This window comes from Phoenix dactylifera, chromosome 5, assembly GCF_009389715.1.
Source record: "Phoenix dactylifera cultivar Barhee BC4 chromosome 5, palm_55x_up_171113_PBpolish2nd_filt_p, whole genome shotgun sequence".
In the NCBI taxonomy this organism is placed as follows: domain Eukaryota; kingdom Viridiplantae; phylum Streptophyta; class Magnoliopsida; order Arecales; family Arecaceae; genus Phoenix; species Phoenix dactylifera.
This window is the reverse complement of record NC_052396.1, coordinates 5573757-5595813: the sequence shown is the minus strand read 5'-3', so window position 1 is coordinate 5595813 and position 22057 is coordinate 5573757. Positions and strand designations below refer to the sequence as shown.

The following is a 22057-nucleotide window of genomic DNA, read 5'->3' as shown; positions in this document are numbered from 1 at the left end:
CCAAGCAGCCAACGGCATATTGAGTTGAGCTAGGTTGGGCCAAGTATAAGAGTTTGCTATGGTGGTGTTTCTCTGCATTATTTCTTGGATAATAACTACAAAAAATTGACAGAATAGGTGGTGTTTCTCTGCATTATTTCTTTTAAAAGTAAAATTCCGGGACGTTAGAACCCATTTATCCAAGTCGGCCCTCACCCTATGATCTTCCCATGACTACTCCATGATCTTGTGAAGATTACAGGAAAGGGCAAATTAGCTTCAATTCTAATTTCATGCAACTTGCCAATTGTCAAAATGATGCTTGAATACTAAAGTTACGCATATTGGTTTACCTCGATGGCTTCGAACTTGATACAAATTTAATAACTTAGGGATGTATACAATTTAGCAATATCACTGTGGAACATCCATGGAAGAGTTTTTGATTAACATGTTCCATGTCGAATGTAGAATTGTAGTTACTCCAAACAACTTGCATTTCTATTGTGAAAGTTATAATGCAGGTGGATATTAGTTCTAGCTGGTTTATTTAGCAACCACTATATAATCTATACACATTAAAAAAACCACAGTTTTGAAATTATGGAGGGTTTTTTTTTCGAATTCTATATTGTTTTCTATGATGAAAATATGTTTTCTTTGGATTATCTATATAATCCTTGCTATATCAAATAAAAAAAAATAAAATTTTAGTTGTAAACAAATAAGGGAGCTTTCATCTATTACAACCATTGCAATAAATAAAGAAAGCTAAAAAAAATCTTGACTTGTAATATAATAAGGAAAAAATAGCAACAAACAAGTAAGAAAAAGATTGTACCCAAAAAATTATGATAGAAAATTAACTGAAAAAATTGAAAATACTGTTTGCAAACAAATAGGAAAAAGTCTAATAGAATATTTTTCTCTTTTAATTCCAACTGAAGTTTTTTTTTTCTTTTTTATATCAAAAAGATGAATTTTCTTTTTATCGAGATCATGCCAATAAATTCTTTTATTTCTATGATTCTCTCACCACCATTTTGTAAAATTAAACAAATAAGGATAAAAATAGAGAATGAAAAAAAAACATGCTCCAAAAGATTAAGAAAGACATTATAATTTTCCTTAATATATGTTATGTAGGGATTGTTGTATAATTTTTCTCAATATCGTCCCATAAAGGTAGATCTGACCACATGTTCCGCCGGGGCAAGTATGGGCCGGGCCCGGGTGTCAGGCAAGTGAACTTTTTCGGCCCAAGCTCAACCTCAGGCTTAAATCCAGGGCCGGAGCCAGCCCGATATAGTTTTCCCATGCCTAAAATCCATTTTTCTTTTTTCTTCTTTCTTTTTTCTTTTTTCTTGATGCTATTGCTCCCGACTCTGCTGCTTCGGCTCTTCTCCTCCTCGACATGGATTTGAATATCATTACTGATATTCAATGGCCCCGAGGAAGCCGGTCAAGAACTGCGAAAAGGGTACCGGAAGCGATCCAAGATTCCGATCCCACCGCCATGGAATCGAGCAAGATCAGGCCCCGGCCCTTCGAGATCCACATGGTGACGGCCGCTGACTCCCCGGCGTTCTCCCTCCTGCGCTGGGCCCTCCACCGCTCCCCCGTCGTCGGCCTCGACGCGGAGTGGAAGCCCTCCCGGAACAACCACCACCAATACGGCGAGAGCGAAGGCTGTGGCGGCGAAGCTACCTCTGCTCCCGGCCGTACGCCGTCTTTCCCTACCGTGTTGCTCCTTCAGATCGCCTGCCGGGTCCGCCGCGAGCCGTCGGATCCGGCGGTCGGCGACTCGCCGGTGTTCTTGGTGGACCTTCTGTCCGTCCCCCTCCCCGCCCTATACGAGGTGCTTAGGGAAATGTTCGTGGCTCCGTCGGTGCTGAAGCTTGGGTTCAGGTTCAAGCAGGACCTCGTCTATCTCTCCTCCACCTTCTCCTCCCAAGGCTGCCGTCCCGGCTTTGATAGAGTACTCTCTCTCCTTCTCTCTCCATTTTAGCTATTTTCTTGAAGTTTGGAATGCGAATGTTGGTAAAATTTGTAACTTAAGGTTGCGCAATATGGGAATCACGAGTCTGTTAGAAATTTTGGGGTCAGTCTAGAAAAAAAAATAATGCATTGGTGTAGCCAAAATAGGTACGTTTCACATTCTTTGTTGGACTCCTATCGATAATATTGCGGTGTTTTGCATTCATTTATTCATGTGCCTAATGCGTTAGCTGAGCTCTTGCATTTCCATGTTGTTCACTATTTCTTTGTGTCGGATCTTTTTTTTTTAAAAAATTATTGTTATTTGGCTACATCCACTTTGTTAATATATTCTTATTAGGTGTGTTGATTTTCGGTTCCCGTTGAATTTTTTTGGGGCATGGTTGATAGAATTGATTAATTTCTTCCATACTGTTGAAATGCGGTCCATTTCTATTTTCTTGGATTTTTTACCATTGCTATTCTGGGAGATACGCTAAACATTTAGTCACACAAAGTATTTTTACATTGCTCAATTCTTCTATTGGATTCTTATCTGCTAGTTTTTGTCTTCTTGATGTATCTCACGAGCTCTTATTCTTGGTCTCTGTCTCGTTTTACAACTTAACTGCAGGCCTTTATACTTTATAATTGTCATGAAATGCCAAGTCATCACATGTCATTCACCGCGTCAAGAAAGAAAAATCTGTCATCAACTTTTTGCCTAATGTTACATGGAATTTGTGTCATTTGTTTGAGGAAAATGCTTTAATTAGTCGCAGTAGACCTACAAGTAAATGTGCATTATCTTTTTTCTCCACCCCTTTATACAAGCAAAGTTCTGTGAAATTTCCACTGTATGCTGATTTTTTAGGTGCATACAAGGATTTCACTTAACAATGCCTGTGGAATCAGGAGTTACTTTTATTAAAACAGGTGACATGGGTGTTTTCAATTGTGACATGATTCTTGGTCTTTTGTTTAGCCTCAGGGGAAAAATATAGCTGGTGGAGAGGTGCCAAGTTTTCATTGTATGGAGATCAGTAATAAAGTTGGAATATGCCTTATTAAGAAATCCATACTTGTTGAGGGCAAATGAAGTGATAAGGGGGTTGAGTGAGAAGAATTGACCAACAGTAGATCAAGATGATGTGATCAGGGACGGTTTTCTGCTTAGGAAGAGGTGCAACAATGACTTCCGTTAAAGATTAGGATCATCTCCATCAGTGAAATAGTAGTATCTTTTAGAATAGACAGGTGTTTGATGTACATATTTTTTAAAAAATATCTAGAAAGGTTCGCCGAACTAGTACTGAAGGGCGTACCATCTGGCGATCGGTACAGTGCGGTACGGGTCCATACCATGCCGTTCTGGGACATACAGAAATAGGAAGAGCAGAAGAGGGAGAGGGAGGAGAGAGAGGAAAAAGAGAGAGAGGGTCGAATAGGGGAATCTGCATAATATATTTTTGAAAAGATTTTAGGGCCTTTTGATGAATTGGATTATAGGTGACATGGTCTCATTTAAGTTAAAATGCCACATCGGCCTCTTAGTGTTGGTGCCCACATGGGACCAACCATTAGAGAAGGGAGAGGAAAGGAGAAGGGAAAGATGTGCCCGCCAATATTGCAATCCTTGGCAGCAAGTTGGGAGAATTCTTGTGGATCATAATTTTAGGATTGCTTACATGGTGTTGTAGGACTCGAATATGGAAATATGGTATAATATTTTATTTATTTGTTAGATGTGGCAATTTTTAGAATAGAGAGGTGTTCGATGTATATATTTTTTAAAGAGGGAGAGGGAGGAAGGGAGGGAGAGGAACGGGGTGAAAGAGAGGGTGAAAGAGAGAGAGCTTGAAAGCCCTCCTTATCATCGTCATTAGGGGCAAGGTGCTCCGAATTTATCATGGGCATCGGTTTTGTGGGGGTTTTGGGGGGGGGGGGGGGTGGGTTAACCGAATCGGGGAGAGGGTTTAGTCAAATGGTGGAGCTAGTTTGACCTATTTACTGAACCGACAGGGCGAACCGTCCTGGTTCCTTGTTGGTTCGGTTTGATATGGCCAATCATGGTGTCTAGGATCCATAAGTAACTACCATTTTATTGTATAAGTAGGCCTTAATTCTAACTGGCAATGCCATAGAGAGCTCTCTCTTGAGAGAGTGAACGAGGCAGAGAAGGGAAAAAGGAAGAAAATTGGAGGAAACCTCATTGATCGTTTGGTCTTCTATATTAGAACATTGAGTGATAGAAGCTATCTATTTGTATTTGATTTCACTTCTTAGTTTGATACAATAATGTCAAGGGCATGCCTAAGGTGTGCCTGAGGTGTAAGGCACTCACCTTACGTTCGCCTCGCTAAGGCATTGAGATGTAAAAAGAGGAGCATCTTCTTGATTGTTTTTGTTGTTGTGTATATTGCTGTGGTTGTTTGGCTGTGTGTTATTTATTGTGATGATTGTGTTTGTATCTTTTTTTTTCTTTTTTAAGTGATTTTGTTGTATGCGTGTGTGCATGTTGTCAAATATATTTAACATTGTGAATTCATTATATATGTATATATGTATATGTATGGACATATCTGTAAATGCTTATATGTATATGCAAATACATATATACATATGCACACACATGTATGCATTAATGCCTGTGTATATACATTATTTGTACAAGCACATATCACATTACTTTAAGTCGCGCACCTTGCTTTGCACCTTGTGCTTAGGCTTTAAAGAGACCTTGGTGCCTTGGTGCGCCTTGACTCTTTAACAACTTTATTTTGATATGTTTTTTACTATTGGTTGCCGACCTCACCTGAACCCCCTTTTTTCTTATCTGAGCTACTGGCGTTAACAGTTTTATAAGTGACCTGTCATATAACATGTCTGTACTTTCTAAAATAAAAGAATACGATCATGTCAGTTTTAGATTATAGATGTGTTCTTTGGTGGAGCTAATTGTTGAGTTATGGATCTTGATATGAGAAATTACTAAGTTGGGATTGGTAATGTTGCTTTTTTACTTCATTCTCTTCCTTTTTGAGAACCAGGATGGTTTTATGGCTAAGGATTTGCTTATCAAATTTTGGATTTGAGCCTAAACTCAAGCTCTTTTCTCCAATATGATTCTCTCTATTATCTCATAATTCTATATTAAAGGTCTATGCTGGAGGTAGTGGAACAAATTTTCTGTCAATTCACGATGCTTTCATACAAGGTAGTATGTCTTTTTCAAATGGAGACTACTTTTGTGGTCTTTTAGGAAAGAGTGATGATTTAGGAGAGTATATTGTGTGTATTGTTGGAAGATGGCTTAACCCTTGCCATTGAGCTCTGAGGGAGACCCAGGTCTGAGATTGAAATTTTGGAACATTGATTTAAAGATTACTTGGAGCCTGATCTGCAGACACAATTGAATAGACAAATTGTTTTGGATGCGGCTTTTTTTTTTCATCATTTGAAGGATATTTGCCTTCCAGGAAAGAATGTTGATTCCCTAATCTTATGGAGAGAAAGTTGTTGCTTGGTCAAATCTTTCCATGACAGCATAAAATACTGATAGAAAATAAACAAAACAGGAGGGGCTTCAACTTGGCTTGTCCTTGCCATCTTTGCCATGCGGAGCAACATGGCACCCTTATCATTGTGTTATTTCTCGTGCTCGAGCATGGTTGCATATTTCTGTTGAATTTATTTGGGGAGCTTAACACTTGGTCTTTTGTTTGTCTGTCATTTTATAAGCAGTTGACATTTTTCAATTAGTCAAAGTACACAGTTAGTCTTGTGTTTTGCACACAGTTAGGGTTGTTTCTTTTCATAGTTATCCTTGTTCTATATGCACTTGCAAACCCGGGGATTAAGCATAAAATGGCCTCCAAAATCAAGGAACAGGTCTAAAATTTTCAGTCTGCAGAGGTTAATAGTAATCCTGTTTCTGTTTTTGGCTTATGACTTTTGTTGTATCCTGCCTATAGAATTTTACTCCTTTCTTCCCTCCTCCTTGATGTGAAAAAGGAATTCTTGTAATATTACTACTTATGATTAAATACTAAAATATTTTTATTGGTGAAAGGTAGAATTTTGTATAGTCCAAGCTTGTCTCTTCTTTTCACTCTTTGTTTTATATTTGTCGGATGAAAGATCTATCTTTTCTAATGATAAGACATTGATGCTCTCAGTATTCTTTTCCTACAATTCTGTACATCTTTACTGTGAGATTTATATGAGCGTGTGCTTCTGGACATTTTTAGGAACAACACTGTTGGTGAAGTTGTAACCAACTTGTAAATCCATAAGCTTTGCCTCTTTTATTTGCTGATAAAATGACTTTTAGAATTTATGACTATATTTCTGCGTGACAGGTGGAGCCATTTCTTGATATTACCAGCATACACCATTATCTCAAGAATCAAAATGTTGGGAAAAAGGTTCCAAAGGAGACTAAAAGCTTGGCAACTATTTGTCAAGAAGTGCTTAATATCTCATTATCAAAGGTTCAGCATCATGCTGTTGACTTGTCTCTCCTTTTGTTGGACTCCTTATAAAGTTAGATTGAATTTTTCCTCCTAGTATTCATAGCCCTGATATTTTACGGTTACTGAAATTTTCTCAAGTATTTCCCATGGGTAATCTTATGATCTGAGGAAAAACTTGAGTTCTTCATGTGTGCAAAATCAAAAACATCTTTATTATTGGAATAATATGGAAGCTGATGCGTAAATCAAGGTCTGATATGAGCCATGTACATTCTTTTTTCTTAAAGAAAGAAAACTGCATGCTATTTAATAATAATAGTGTTTCTTATACTTTGAAAATTCGAAAAAAGAAATCATTTTTGAGAAGCTTGTAGGCAGTTTCATCATCTACTAAAATGAACCACTGCAAAGATTGGTATTTTCAAGGGAGCAAAAGCAAGGTTTTATATGACATTCCATATTAGTACTCGGTGTGCCCCTTAATATGGTACTGTATCAACACTGGGTAATTGCTGTTACCTTTCTTGTGCCAGCACCGACTGTGTACCATGTAGGGGTGGCAATCAACGGGATGGGTTGGGTTGGGTTTGAGTTGTGTTGACCTCTCAAAAGCTGTAAAGCTGACCTAAACCTGCCCTGACCCGCCGGTGGTGGTCACGAGTGCCGGACCCGAACCTGCCCTGACCTGGCAGGTCAGGAACGCTGGATCCAAACCTAACCTGCAACCAACCCACAACCAACCTGTCAACTCATTTAAGGCCCAAGCACTCTTATGTTATATATATTACTTCCTACATGGCCATTTAATTGTTTATGGATATTTTTTCTTCCTCCCAAGAAAATGACCCTTGCTTCTTTCATTCTGTTTGGCTTTGGTTAGTAAACACTGGTTGTAATGACACCATCTTTCACACCATCAATAATGAAAAGGACAAAAGTTGACTGCCCATTTCAAAGAGGAGCTTCAGCAAAACATGTATTAGTAATTGTTAATGCTGAGAATCACTAGAATAAATACCATATATTAACCCCATTCTTTTATTCTCTCCAATCTTAATGTTAGGTTTCTTTATTTTTTTCACCTGTACTTCATTTGTCACATTTCACACTGTGCAGCTGTGCTTTTTGAAAGATTATAGCTTAAAATGTTTAATAACATTATAATTGCCTTTTATGTTTTTGGAAGGATCTAATTTGTCTTTGGTTTTTTTTATTATAAGTTTCTGTCCTGATTATGCTGTTTAAAAAACTTCTTTATGGATTTGTCTCATATTTCATACCTTCATTCAGGAACTTCAATGCAGTGACTGGTCATGTCGCCCTTTAAGTGAAGATCAGATATTATATGCTGCTTCAGATGCATATTACTTGCTCGAAATATTTGCTGTCTTCCAACAAAAGTTCATCACTGAAGGTTCATCTTCTGGAAGCTTAAAACCTTATTAGATGCTAAAGTCTCTAATAATATTGTCCTAATCAAGGTTCGCCGTACCGGTACCGAACCCCGTACCGGTGCCGCACTAGTATAGGCTACCGAGTGTCGGTACGGTACCGTACGCTCTGTACCGACCGTACCGACATTGGTGTACCGATACCGGTACCCATCGGTACGGGTACGGTACGCTCGGTTTCGACCGGTACAGCGAACCTTGGTCCTAATCATGGTCTGCCGTACCGGTCCGTACCGGCTGGTACGGGCCGGTACGTATCGGTCCGGCCTAGGACCGGTACCGGATCAGCGTAGAATCCGGTACCGGTGGTTTATTGTTGAAGAATCGGTACGGAACCGGTACGCGACCGGTTCGGACCGGTACGCGACCGGTACAGGATCGGTATGGGACCGGTTCCTACCGGTCCGGGCCGCCACCAGTATGCCGACCGGTACTGGTACGGCGGACCTTGGTCCTAAGACCTAACACATTTTATTTTTTGCTTAGTTTGTATATTTGTGTATCTAGTTATTCTTGTAGTTATTATGGTAAGGGACTATATATTTCCACACATCACTACCAAATTAACCTAGTGACTGATTAGCAAAATGTAAACTGAGGATTTCTTACTCGAATTCTATATAATAACACTAACATAAATCAAGAATAACCTCAAACTTGAATTCCATGTATCCACACAATTGTAAATTAATAATAACTTTACTCAAAGGGCGCAACCAAGTGCTAAGACTCAATAGTTTCCAAAAGCTGCTTCTCTGAAGTTATAGTGGTATACGAGTAATAAAAGAAAACAGAAGTAGGTGAACTTTTTTTTTTTAAAAAAAACAATATTTCAAAGAAGTCAACATATTTCATGTAAGAAAGAAATGAGAGAATAATAGATAAGAAAAAGATAGCCATGCAAGTGTTAGTCTATGATATGATCACAATTCAAAAATGTTATTAAAAAAAAGGAGCATCCTAATACATAAGCCTCTTGCCACTTCGGGGATGGTCAAATATACTCAGCCTTACCCCTGCTTGCGGAGAGTTTGTTTCTGTGTTTCGAACTCATGACACCTAGGTCACAACGAAACAACCTTACCATCGTGCCCAAGTTCGCCCTCTAGTTTAAAAACATTATTGTGATTGAAAAAATATTGTGACCAAACAGGAGAAGTGGCTGCAAGGAGGAAGGACTTAGAGAATTACGATGAGTTGTATGGTGCAGTGGATATAAGAGAAGATATTAGAGGGGCTGAGATGGGATGGAACAGCCGGCGTGCATGGCTCAATGGATGGTGACAGGCTAACTAAAGGCGGAACCCCCATGGAGGAGATAAGGAGGGAATAGAAGGAAAAGCATGTCCTGAGCACGAGCTAGGATTCTAGGGCTCCTGTTTTTAGGGGAGGTTGGATTATCTTATAATCTAGGCTATCTATCAAAACAAAGGATGCTCAAAATATGCTATTATGATATATAATAATAATGATTTGATATAAATGTTTATAATATATTTATTGCAGATCAGGCTTTAAGTTATGAAAGGTTGCCCAAACCCACCCAGTCTAAAGGAAGAAAAGATTAACGCCTGGCCAGACCCATTGTGCTTGAGGCCGAGGCCCATTTCCAGCCCTATGGACGGATTTTGGGCTATAAGTGGCTAGAGCTCCATTATTAGTAATCAACAAATGAGGATCTGCACATGTGGTTCTATGGTTTTCCCTGTTAGTGTTGCTTGATCTGACGTCCCTAGCATCTAAAAGTGTCAATACGTGTCTTTGATTTGCAACATGTCAGTATGTCGAACTCTTACTAATTGCAAATACAATGATTTTAAGTTTAAAACAAAAAAAAAATAAAATAATGGGGAAAGCAAACTTTTAATGCATATTAAGATATTTGGCATTAATTAGCATCAATTTTTGTTCATATTGATTTGCTGTCTCATTAACGAACCCCTTACTAGTACCATCCTATTACAGTGTTGGTATGCGATATGGTATAAAATGGTAAGGCATACCGAGTATCGGTATGGTATGAGACTATGTACCGGTTCGGTACCGGTATGGTATGGTATGTCCAATGTGATATGGTATCAATCGGTACGGCGAACCTTGGTTCATAATGGTAAAATGACTTTATAATTACTAATAGATATAGTTATGAGATCCTTGAATTCTAATTTTTGTTGTTGCTCAGCCAAACTCAACATGTATATTTCTGCTTCCATGCAACATTGCTTCCCATCTCGTTCCCTTATTATTTTATCCTTTTCTTCTACTTCTATTGTTTTCTCCATTTTCTTACCCCGTTTCCATCTTGGGATATAAAATCCCACTAGATTGTGCAAGAAATATACATTCTAACCATCTCCATCCTGCCCATAGTATGTTATCATAACATTAACTTGTTGATATATGTTGGATGCTTTTGCACGTGCTATATGATAATCAGTATCTCTCATGTGCACATTGTATAATCTTCATTTCATCTGATCAAACATTATTTTTATAAAGGGTCATGACTGCTTGAAAAATTTGCTACGTAACAATGAATTATTAAGTGCTTAGGCATTGTTATACTTTTCGTTCTTAATGACGTAAGTTCTGTGGTAGTCAAGGTCGCACATTCCATGCATATTTAAGGATTTAAAATGTGCAATAGAAGAGTTTCAGGGCTCAGTCAGGGTTGATTAATGTTTTCCAGAGGGGAAGGAATTTGACAAATGAGTTAATATGACTTTCTATCTTGTGGAAACTTTTTGGTGCATGACCATGTAGGTAGTCCTACCCGGAGGTGACATTTCTTTTTGGTTCGTAATTTCTTTTTAGCTGTTAAAATGACGGTTTCCATTTCTGGTTTGTATAATTGTTGATGAACATGACTCTTGCAGGCAAACCATTATCCAGTCTTACAGAGCTGAGTGTCTCCAGTGCAATTGTTGGACTGAAGGAAATACTTACAGAGTCAAATATTTGTGATAATGTTTTGAGGATTAAATTTTGTAAAGCATCTGAAATGGTCAAATCAAGTGGTTTGAGTGGACATATTCCGCTGAATGACTTCATCTCAGCCATTGTCAGAAAGTTTGGTGAAAAGATTCTGTTGAAGGAGTCAGACAAAGTCCCTAGGTCTTCTAGACGAAAAGTAAAACGACGGTCATCATTAAATGCAAACCACAAAGGGCAGTTTGATTCTAATGGTGATTGGCAGGGCCTCCCACCATGGGATTTATCATTAGGTGGTGATGGATGCCCAAAGTTTCTATGTGATGTAATGGTATGAAAGGTTTTTTCACATGTTCCTATTCATATTAATACATGCAAGTTTTTTATTTTCTCCTTGTTAATGTTGTTATTCGTGAAGTTATAACAACATCTACTCCTAAGTGGCTGCAATGCTTCCTGTGTGACTAGAAGCTGTAGACATGCATGTTTTGAGTCCATGAATTGATTAGCTTGTATCACCATTAGTTAATGTATATAGGTAGCATATCCTGAATCAAAACTTGAGTTTGGATATGAAGTTTGGGTCAATAGCCTCATGCTTCATTGTCATACCACTTATCAATAATCTAAAGTTACCATTTGAGGGCAAATGCGAACATGGTTGTACTGTGAAGATTCTCGCAATTGATTCTTGCCAATACCAGTTTCTCATTTTGGAAATTTCATGTTTGATGTAAATATTGAACAACTGGAACTCTTTGGTTTTCTAACATGAATTACGACAATATTGATTTAATCCCTAGTTGCAAGGTCCATTTGCCTGATGGTCATTTCTCAGTTCTTGTTCAAGGAAATGTCTCTTTATATTGTTTGATAATGTAGAATCTGTTTTAAACGAATTTTTGACACTGTTCAAATTTTGCTAATTTAAAATTTAGAGCATATAACTTAAGATTGAACACTTCCACAGGTAGAAGGGTTGGCAAAACATCTGCGTTGTGTTGGGATTGATGCTGCTATTCCATCTTCAAAAAAACCTGAACCACGGTACACTCTTCATAAATTTGGTTTTTTTGTGAATCTCATAATTTTTTCTAAAGATATGGTTCTCATGTATTTTTCTTGTGTATTTGCTATGTTGTCTTTAGGCAGTTACTAGATCAAGCATATAAAGAAAAAAGGGTGCTTTTAACACGAGATGTGAAACTCTTGAAACACCAGTACTTGATAAGGAATCAAGTATACAGGGTGAAGAATCTTCTCAAGAATGACCAACTATGTGAGGTACATACATGGATAGCTTTCTAGATACATAATTGAGCACTTTTTCTTGCTTTAGGGTTTTGTGTCGTCTTTCCTTGAGTTCTCATTATGCTTCCGATGATGTTGGATACTCTAAATTAGAATTATCCTTTTAATTGTTCGGAGGGCCACAATCCCACTACAAGGCGAAATATAAATCTTGAGACCAGACCCTGGATATTTTAAGAAATCTAGAATCGTAATATTACGCACTTTTCTTCAAATCTCTTGCAGTGTTCTATTTTTTTTCTAAGTAACCTTCGTCATTAATGTGCATTTGTGCAGTACATAGGGTCCTCAACTTTTATATTCTCATAATTTGTTTGGGTTTATTTGTGGCCTTGCTTTATGAACCAGAAGGGCTAATTTCTTTGAAATGCATTATTCTGTCCATATTATTGCCACTTTCCACTGTTATCCTAATGAAGAAGCAGAACTAATGATGTTCTACGTTAGCTACTAGGCTGATCTGGAGAGAATATATCATCAGTAATAGTTCGTCACTAGAAAAACTGACATTCAATTACCAGTCATCAATTACCAGTCAAGATGCACATAGCGTATCCAATTATCATTTTGGAGGATATTTAAGCTGGTGATATAATGAAGGTGCTTTAGAAGTGCAGCAAGACTTCTAAGAGGAAGAAGAGCAACAACTCATGCAAAGTCTAGCATTTTCCTCGCCTCTTAGTAACAAGTGATGGGAATAGGAATTTTGTGCCAAACTTTCTGGACAACCCTGAGGTATTTCGTTATATTTGAATTGAACATGTCTTTAACTTTGATGATCGAGCTGAAAATGATTTATCACCATTTACATGTAGAAATATAGGGATGGCAAAATGTGACTCGATCCGTCAACTTGGCTCATGTTCGACCTACCATAAGCTGGTTTGGGCTTGGGCTAAACGGGTCGGGTCGGGTTCGGATTTCAGACATTTGACCTGTTTAACACGTTTAACCTGTTTAACATTCGGGTCGGGTTCGGATTTCAGACATTTGACCTGTTTAACCCGTTTAACCTATTTAATATTCGGGTTGGGTCAGTAACTCGTTTAACCCATTTAACTTGTGTGCGATTTGTTTAACCTGTTTAAAACCTGCTTTAATCTATTTTTGTCCTGTTTAACCCGACTCGCTTAACCGGTTTAACCTGTTTAAATCTATTTAACATGTTCGAAACCCACTTAACTTGTTTAACTCGTTTACCTTGACTTGACTTGTTTAATAAGTGGGTCATGCGGGTCGGATCGGATTGCCTGTTTAATAAATAAGTCAGGTTTAGATCAGAATTTTTGATCGGTTTAATAAACACATCCGGTTCAGGTTGAATTTTGGCCCGACTTGACCCGATTGCCACCCTTAAGTAAATAGTGTGTACATGATAAATTTTATGCTATATTGTTATAGAAATATGGTTTGTTTGTGGAAACAAATCAAACTCTCTATGCCCATATGATTAATTTAGGTTATTGATGCTTATGGGGGTTGTTTGGATGTTGATATAAACTATCTAGCGATCTTCGTATATATGGCTATCACTGAGAATAAGTTAAATAGTGAGAAAGAAGAAGCGATGGATTCAAAAACTCGTAGAAGGGGACAATACCGATTGTACCAATTGCTACTGACAATTTTTTACTTTTTTGTGAGGTTTTCAATTTTGGTACATATAGTCGGTGCCAATACCATACTGATATTGTACCGTCTCAATAGGAAAATGGTATGGGGTTCAATGCCGATATTTAAAACTAAGAAGTGCCGAACTGGCCGATTCGGACTGTACCGAATTGAACCGATTGGTTACCGAAACTGTTCACTCCTTAGAAATAGTAGAAATGGAGCTCTCGTTTGAAAGTTGGAACCCCTTCAAGATGTCTTTCTCTCATTTGAAACCCTCATTCTTGCCGAGCTGTCGTCCCTACAAAGCCCTCATCCATGCGAAGCTCTCATCCTCGTCGCTGGTGAGTCTCTCCCCCCCCCTCCCCCCCCCTCTCTCTCTCTCTCGGGTTCCCCATCGCTGGTGAGCATTAGGAAGTGACCATCTTACTACCACTCCCTAAAAAGAATTTCGAGCCAACTTTGAAAATTTTCACTACTTAGCTGTCTAGTGTGCTCCGTGACTTATTATATTTGATTTTTTTTGGATGTATTCATGCTAGAATTGTATGAGTCGTCTGGTGTAGCAAAAAAAATCACTACTTGTAGCATACTTTTCTAGCAAGAAGTCTGGTTTCTTAGAGATATGAAACACGAATTTGGATGTCTTCTTCTGTAGTTTCTGTTTTTGATTAGATCCTTTCAAGTTTTTTCTTCAAGCTGAATGAAATTCCACAACACTTTGAGTAAAGCATCATTAAAGGTCTTTAGATCAATGACTCCAACACCACCTTGAGTCAGCAAGCTGCCTCCTAGATTGATTCCCTGCATTTCCATGGAAAGGCTTTACAAAGTTTATCAATCTCTTTAAGAAGCCATATATCGCCTTAAAGTGTTATCTGGTAAGTAGGTATTATTGTGAACTGTTCATTAACAAATGTTAAACTTCCCCCCAAATGGTAGGAGTTTTCCTTTCCACCATGCTAGTTTCTTCTCTATCTACTCTATCAAGAAGTACCAGTCATTTTTTTCTCTCAACACTGAATGATGTAAAAGGTAGCCCAGGAAAGTGATTTGTAGCCTAGTTTCAGCAGCATCCATAGAAGCAATAATAAATATGTCAATAAATGGAAAATCATTTGCTTATCACTGACAATTGGACACTTGTGAGACAAAATTTGACAAGATACTCAGAAAAGACTTGACATATCTTTAATAGTCTCTGATTCGTTACCGTACTTAATGTGCACGTATTGTTACTTAGATCAATTTCAGGTACATGTGTGCACCTAGAAGCGGTCAAGCATGCCATCCAACCCTAGGATCTTGACATTGAATGGTAGCATAGCTGAGGACATGGCTATCAGCATGCATTCACCATGTCCAGCTTTTTTTGAGTAATAGTGTCAGCGCTAGACAAGTGCCTATTCTCTTATGTACATAATGCTGTTTTAGCAAAGCTGATGGCTTGTTCATACAACCTGTTTTAGTCTTTCAGGATTGTACTCCAATGAGGTTTATTCGGTAAAATTGGCTCCTTCGTTATATTAGCTTTTTTTCTTAAGGTTGATGTCTTTATATTCCTTATATATAAGCATTGTCATTGGAGGCTGGGCCTTGGCGCAACGGCAAAGTTACTCCATTGTGAGCTAGGGATTATTGGTTCAAAATATAAAAACTGTCTCTCTGCACATAGGGGTAAGGCTACGTACATCTGACCCCTTCTCAAACCCCACAATGGTAGGAGCCTCGTGCATTGGGCTGCCCTTTTTTATGACCATTGTCATTCTTTTTCCGTTGACATGAACATGACATGGGAACCACATTATCAATTCAACAAGCATGTGTCAAGCGCTAGGCAGATCCATGTTGTCTGATTGCTTTTTTACATCTATGTCAATAACTTAATATGCTCCATTTTGTATATCAACCTTCCAATTGCTTTTTTACATCTATGTCAATAACTTAATATGCTCCATTTTGTATATCAACCTTTTAACATCTACCCATTAAAAATGAACCCAAACTCATTCAGAAACTTCTAATGTATTATCTCCAAGGTTTGCCGAACCAATACTAGGCTCATACTAGCTGGTTGCCGGTTCGGTGCTATACCAGTACATACGTTACTGGTTTGTCAAACCAGTAGTGGGCTCGTACCAGTTGGCTATCAGTTCGGTGCTGTACCGGTACATACAATACTAACCTGAGACGTATCAGAACCTGGGGAGAGGGGGAGAGGGGGAGAGGGAGAGAGGGGGAGGGAGGGAGAGGGGGGGGAGAGGGGGGGAAGGAGAGAGGGGGGGGGAGAGGGGGGAAGGAGAGAGGAGGGAGGGACAGGCGTACCTCCAACTATAGTTATCATCTACGATGGCCATGGTCGCCATTCTCATTGTCACTCTCATGGTCATAGTTACCATCATCATGGTCGTTATGGTGAGAGAGAAGAGAAAGGTGGCAGCATGGTCAAAGAGGAGAAAAAGAGAGATGGCGATCCATGGTTGTCATCATCATCGTCATTGGCGGCGGCGGCGGCAATGAAACCCTAACCCTAGAAAGGGAATCGTGAGAGAGGAGAGGATTGCAAAAGGTGAGGACGATTAGAAGAGCGAGGAGAGGAGCCTAAACTTGTTTCGATTCTAGAACAGCCAAAAATCATTTGAATTTGGGTAGACCCAAACGATTCAGGCCGGTTTTGATTTGGGGCTGCATCTGGTAGCCAAACTATCCCTATTCCTAGCGGTCTAGTTCAGTACTCCTCGAACCGCACAGTTTAGGATGGTTCTGCAAACCCTGCCCCTCCACCCCCTCTGAGAGAAAGTAGAGGTTGCATGACAAAATAACGCAATTAATGGGCTAAAATTATCTCCATCTTGATTTATGATTGATTAGTAGGCGAAGTCCTGGTGATATTCTACAAGCCACAAGGGCTGCAAACAACCACAACTAGTTACTAGTTAACACAAGAAATTATATATTTTACATCATATTGAAGCTTGGGACCAGCCATAGTCAGCAAGAAACTTAGATGCAAGGCCTTTCATGGGTCCATAATTGGGTTCCAGTTTCTTGGCTTTGCTTACTAAATTTAAGATATCTTATGGTTTGATTTAATTTTGAATCTAGTGAATCTGTGCAGCCCTTCCATTAGTTCATTACCTTTTAATCTATTCCTAAAATTTAGGGATTTAGATTCTGTAATCTGCTTGGATTAAAATTAATTCGAGTCCTTTAAGAATTCTGATTGTGCATTGCATTTTATATCTTATTGTATTTAGTAGAAAAATTTTCACAATTTTCACTTAATGTTAGAAATAGATAGTCACTGCATTTGACATTACAAACACTTGTGCCCCATGTGCTCATGCTTCCTTCTATTTAAATCGTCTGCTTCTCATTCCCAAACCAAAATCTGATGGAAAAATATTTCCATTTTAAGCTATACGGATGGACACAACATTTCCTTCTCATTCACATAAACTCACTTAAGCATATGCTTCTATTCGAGCAAGCTAGTTAATATAAATGATGCCCTATGCATCAAGTGAAGATGACAATCTGTTCATGTTTGACCAAAAAAGCTGACATTAGCAAATCATTACCTGTAAAGATGGTTGTCTTCTCCATGAATACCTGAGAGTCATCCTGGTCTGTTTGCACACTAACTGTTACCTTAAATCTTAAAAAACTCTGTTCAACAGGTGGTTGGCTGGTTTTGATCATATTTGAGAATTGGTAGCTTGAAAAAACTTAAGTAAAGATTATTCTACTGATCTGATTTGTTTATCCAAGTATTTCACATTAATATACTGTTCAACAAGCAGAATGAGAGTATACTTTCCACTTGAGCAAGAGCCAAGAAATGCTAAGGAAGCAATTCCAAATGTCTGCGGATACAGTTTCCCCGTGGTTGGGGGCCCATCAGCACAATCAGCATAACTTCTCATTCTTACCTATTGATCAGATAATATGCGCTGAGCAAAATGAATAGGTGTGCCAGTCACCTCCTTAGTTATTCTCTAGTCATTTGTTGGCTCTTGCAACACTAGCCAAACTCTCTTCTATACCTAGTACCATGGGATTTTTAATATGAAAAAAATTATAAAGTGACATGTAAGTGCATTACTGCACGCAAAAAAAAAAAAAAGACCACAAAAGAAGCAAGAATAACAAAAACATATGAAGGAATAAGTAATGATGTATATGGTTATATATGTTTCATGAAGCTGTTTTAATTTGTTAATAGTTCATGAAAACCATTTATTAAATGTTTGTTACCAGTGAGTACTTGGGAGTAATTTGTTGAATGTTTTGCCAATATTAAACCATGGCTAGTGAGAAAACTTTTTAATAATTCAAAGAATATTGGGACTATGATAACATTTGCTCCATATATCATCACTGGCATATGCAGTAGGGGGTGCATAGTTCGGGTTAGTTTGGAAATAATTCCAAAATCTAACCGATTTAATCCGAAAACCGAAACTAAATCGACCCGAGAAGCCACTTGAAACTAACCCGAGAAGTTTGGTCGGTTCCGATTTGTTGGATTGATGTTCGATGGGTTGGGCTAAATGGGCTGATCCAAGTCTAACCATAAAAATTCCATACTATATAGGGTTGATGTTCGATGGAGTGGGCTAAATGAGGTGGACTAAGTCTAAACATAAAAATTGCATTTTATATATACGAGAAATATGAGAAAAAAAAATAAAATATGTATACACACACATATGGGTCAGGTCGGGTCGGGTTGGGTTGGGTCAGGTCTGTTTGAATTGGTTTTCTGAAAACTCAAATTGAAACCGAACTGAATTTTTTCAGTTCAAGCCTTTCTCAAACTAACACCAAACCAAAATTATAAAAAAAATTGATATAAACCGAACCAAAGAGACTGCTTTGTGTCGGGTTCGCGGCTTGGCCGGTTTTTTGCATACCCTAATATGCAGTATGCATGATAGAGTGCTGCTTAGAGCGAGACATAATTTATCGGTGGCATCAACTTGTTTGCCTATTTAAGAGAGTGAATTTTGCAGCCTCACTGATAAGACTTAACTATTCTCAGTTTTTGTTACATTAAATGTTGCTGATAGAAGGACAACTACTGCCGGTTAAAAGTGATTATCATGAGGTTTTGTCTTATTCTGCCTCCCTTACCTTAATCCAGAGTGGCATTAGATTTATCAACAGATTTTTACATATTCCAATTTTTTGAGGGCATCTCTTGATTTTTTCCAGTTTAGTGCTTCATGAAGCTCATTACACTATCATTCCATTGCCAAGATGAAGATGCATTTTGGACCAATGTCTGATCAATTTTGACCTGACACTTCATCAAGTATTAACAATGCATTGTGCTCATTTGTGAGATGTTTGGAGCTTCTATAATAATCTTTCAGCATTTAAGGGAAATATTACGTACCTTGGAGATTTGGTGGCAAGCATGGATTTGACCAGACTGATTCTTAATGAAACTATCCTGTGGTAGAAGATAATATGCAGTTAGAGTTCAAACAGATGCAGTTTACAGTTTCATGTTAGTTTTGTGGATTGGTCACTGCCTGTTCTTTGGTGTAGCTTTCACATGCTGAAACCAGCTTTCATCTTCTCCAAACTGTTGCTCATTTTACTTTTGTATAGAGATCTTAAAACTGAGAGATTGCAAGTCAAATTAAAGATTGCATCAGACTTTAATGTTGCTAGTACCATTTTATCTTATATAGATATGCCCTGGGCAAATTTATTTTCCTCTGGATAATGGAATACATTATTAGATATGAGAAAAAGATGCAACTCTAACTTAGTAGTTTCTTGTTAGTACCAAAATGAAGATTGTAGCATCGTTACGGCATGATTATGTTAGATTGATAGTGATGCAATGACCAATAGCTGAAATATATAATGGCCTTGAATTTTGGTGATAATTCAATTATAACAAAGAAAATAAGTGATAACTGATATGGGTGTTGCAGTATGTATTCTAGGAAAAAGGCCAAAAAGTTTAATCTGAAACTGACACCGCAAACAGGAAGTTGAATATTGCTATTGAAACATGGGAACTATTATCCTTCTAAGGAGCAGACCAAGTCTAAGCCGGTGAGGGTTTTAAATTAAAGGAAGACCTGATTCTGCTTTGATTGGTGGAAATTCGAAACATCAAGTTGATCTTAGGGAATGCTAGGTTTGATGTGTTTTAGAATGCATGGGCTAATTCTACATGTAAAGTCTTGTTGCTGCTTTATTGGGTTTGAACTTTTCTCCTTCGACCTCTATTGCTCCAAGACTTCGCTCAAAAGTTTCCTTCTAACAAGAAGCCATTTCGTTGATTTTGAAACTTATGATCCAAATACAGTATTTTAAAGGAAGCGGATGTGAATAACATGATCATGATTAGTACCACCGAAAAGGGTCATATCCATGAGCTTTTCATTGGATTATTTGTTGAAATCTTTGGCTTTGATTTATTACTCTTTCAGCAAAACCAGTTGTCATTCCTGACATCAAGCATGCAGCTTTGAGCATTGGGTCTAGCAGTCTAGGCGTTAGCAAGGGCATCTTCGCCTAATAAAAGTAACCTGTTAGTCATAAACTATTCTTTTGAATATCAGAGGGCTTTGATGGCTACTGCTTGTTTAGACCATTGGTTTGGGCAGATGTCACTGCTTTGATGACATTGCAACACCAAATTGTCTTTGAACCTCTATCGGTTTCTTAATCCCACAATGAACAGGTTTTAGTACCATAGTCCCAATTGTTGAAATAAGGCTTGTTGATAATAGTTATAATCGAAAATCAAATCATAGTCCATTAATTACTGAGCGTATTGTAAAAATTTTTAAAATTTGCCAGCTAATATTATGCAAGGATTTCCTGGAAGCTATTAATGTTTATTCACTGTATGGAGTATACCTTGTTTCAAGCTTATGCACACTTATATCCTTGAGCGAAAAATAAGATAAAAAGACTTCAGAGCTTTATAAAAGTTAATTTGTTTTTTATAGTTGCATGCAATCGAGAATAAGAAGCTTGGAAGTTCTGCTTGTGCTTCAGCTTCAACGTGCCTTATTTATTACAGGTGATCAAGACCTTCCAATTGAAGATTACTGAGGAACAACTCATGTCAAGATGTACAAAATGCAATGGGAGCTTCATTCAGAGACCGCTGACCACTGAAGAAGCTATTGCAGCTTCAAGAGGGTTCCAAGTCATTCCTGACTGCCTCTTTAACCGGAACTTAGAGTTTTGGCAGTGTATGGATTGCCACCAACTTTATTGGGAGGTAATCTTACCTTACTCGCCACTTCTTTATCATTCTTTAGTTTTCATTTATTTTTATAATGTTCGTCTTTTCTTCTCATTCAAGGTTGGCCTTCTTGAATGTTTGATAATTGAATATAACAAGGGAACTAGCTTTTTTGTCCCTGCAGATCTTATGATCAATTTGTCATCCATTAACTTAAATTATTAGTGTTCCTGTCATTCTTTATGGTACCAACAGCCATGTGCTGCTGCCACATGATAAGCTGCTAGTTATATTTTTTCTCTCTTTCTGCCTATTTCCACCCTTCGATGACAGAAGCCTGCTATTTTTTTATAGGGAACCCAATACCAAAATGCAGTTCAGAAATTCATCACAGTTTGCAATTTGAATGACTGAGCCAATTTCAAGGCAACTGGCCCACTTTGAAGGATACATTATCATCTCTTAAGTGAGAGAGTTCCGCGGCAACCAGGCCATAATGATGACTTTCAATATAGCATAATAATTTACTCTTCCTTGAACCTAATCCAACCTGGGTTGTTGGATGACAGAGATGCGACCCAGGTGCATCAGCAACTAGTATATCATTTATTTTTTCACTTTGTTAATGGCCTTCCAATTACAAAGAAGATGGCGAAGAGAGCTGGGTTTGACCGCTGTCCATTCCTTCTTCAGATTATCAGAAATCCTTTCTTGGGATGTATTAGTGATATACAGATATAAATACTCTTTATAAGTGAACTGGAAGGACCAAAGAAGTACCTTGGTTTGAGCTTCTAGTGTACGTGTGCAGTGTTTGTTATTTTATAGTGGCTGATTAGATTACGGAGAAGAAAGTTTTGGGTCCACCATGTTTGTTGTTGTGTATTGAATTCGATTTGATTAAGGTGACATCTTCATGAAAGGGTGAAGCAAGGAGTGATTTGGAGAGGGAATATTGCGAGACCTCTCCACCCATAGGGCTCGGCGGTCCAAGCAGTAGGGCGGAGAAGGGTGGGGGTGGTGGCGGGAGAAGAAAGTTATGGAAACTGGACAGCCTCGGCCCACCTCCGTTGAAAGAGACTGGCTTTCATGCTTGTCGA

At 38.2% G+C, this 22057-nt stretch overlaps 1 protein-coding gene across 1 annotated transcript; it reads left to right on the top strand.

Annotated features, from left to right (window-relative positions):
- The first annotated feature begins 1305 nt into the window (after nucleotides 1-1305).
- On the top strand, nucleotides 1306-21826 carry LOC103707705. The gene is made up of 8 exons (XM_008792294.4): nucleotides 1306-1957; nucleotides 6318-6449; nucleotides 7722-7845; nucleotides 10759-11144; nucleotides 11784-11860; nucleotides 11962-12097; nucleotides 20790-20993; nucleotides 21312-21826. Exons 1-8 carry the CDS (start codon nucleotides 1394-1396, stop codon nucleotides 21369-21371), a joined length of 1683 nt encoding a protein of 560 aa, XP_008790516.2. The 5' UTR covers nucleotides 1306-1393; the 3' UTR covers nucleotides 21372-21826.
- The last annotated feature ends 231 nt before the right edge of the window (nucleotides 21827-22057 follow it).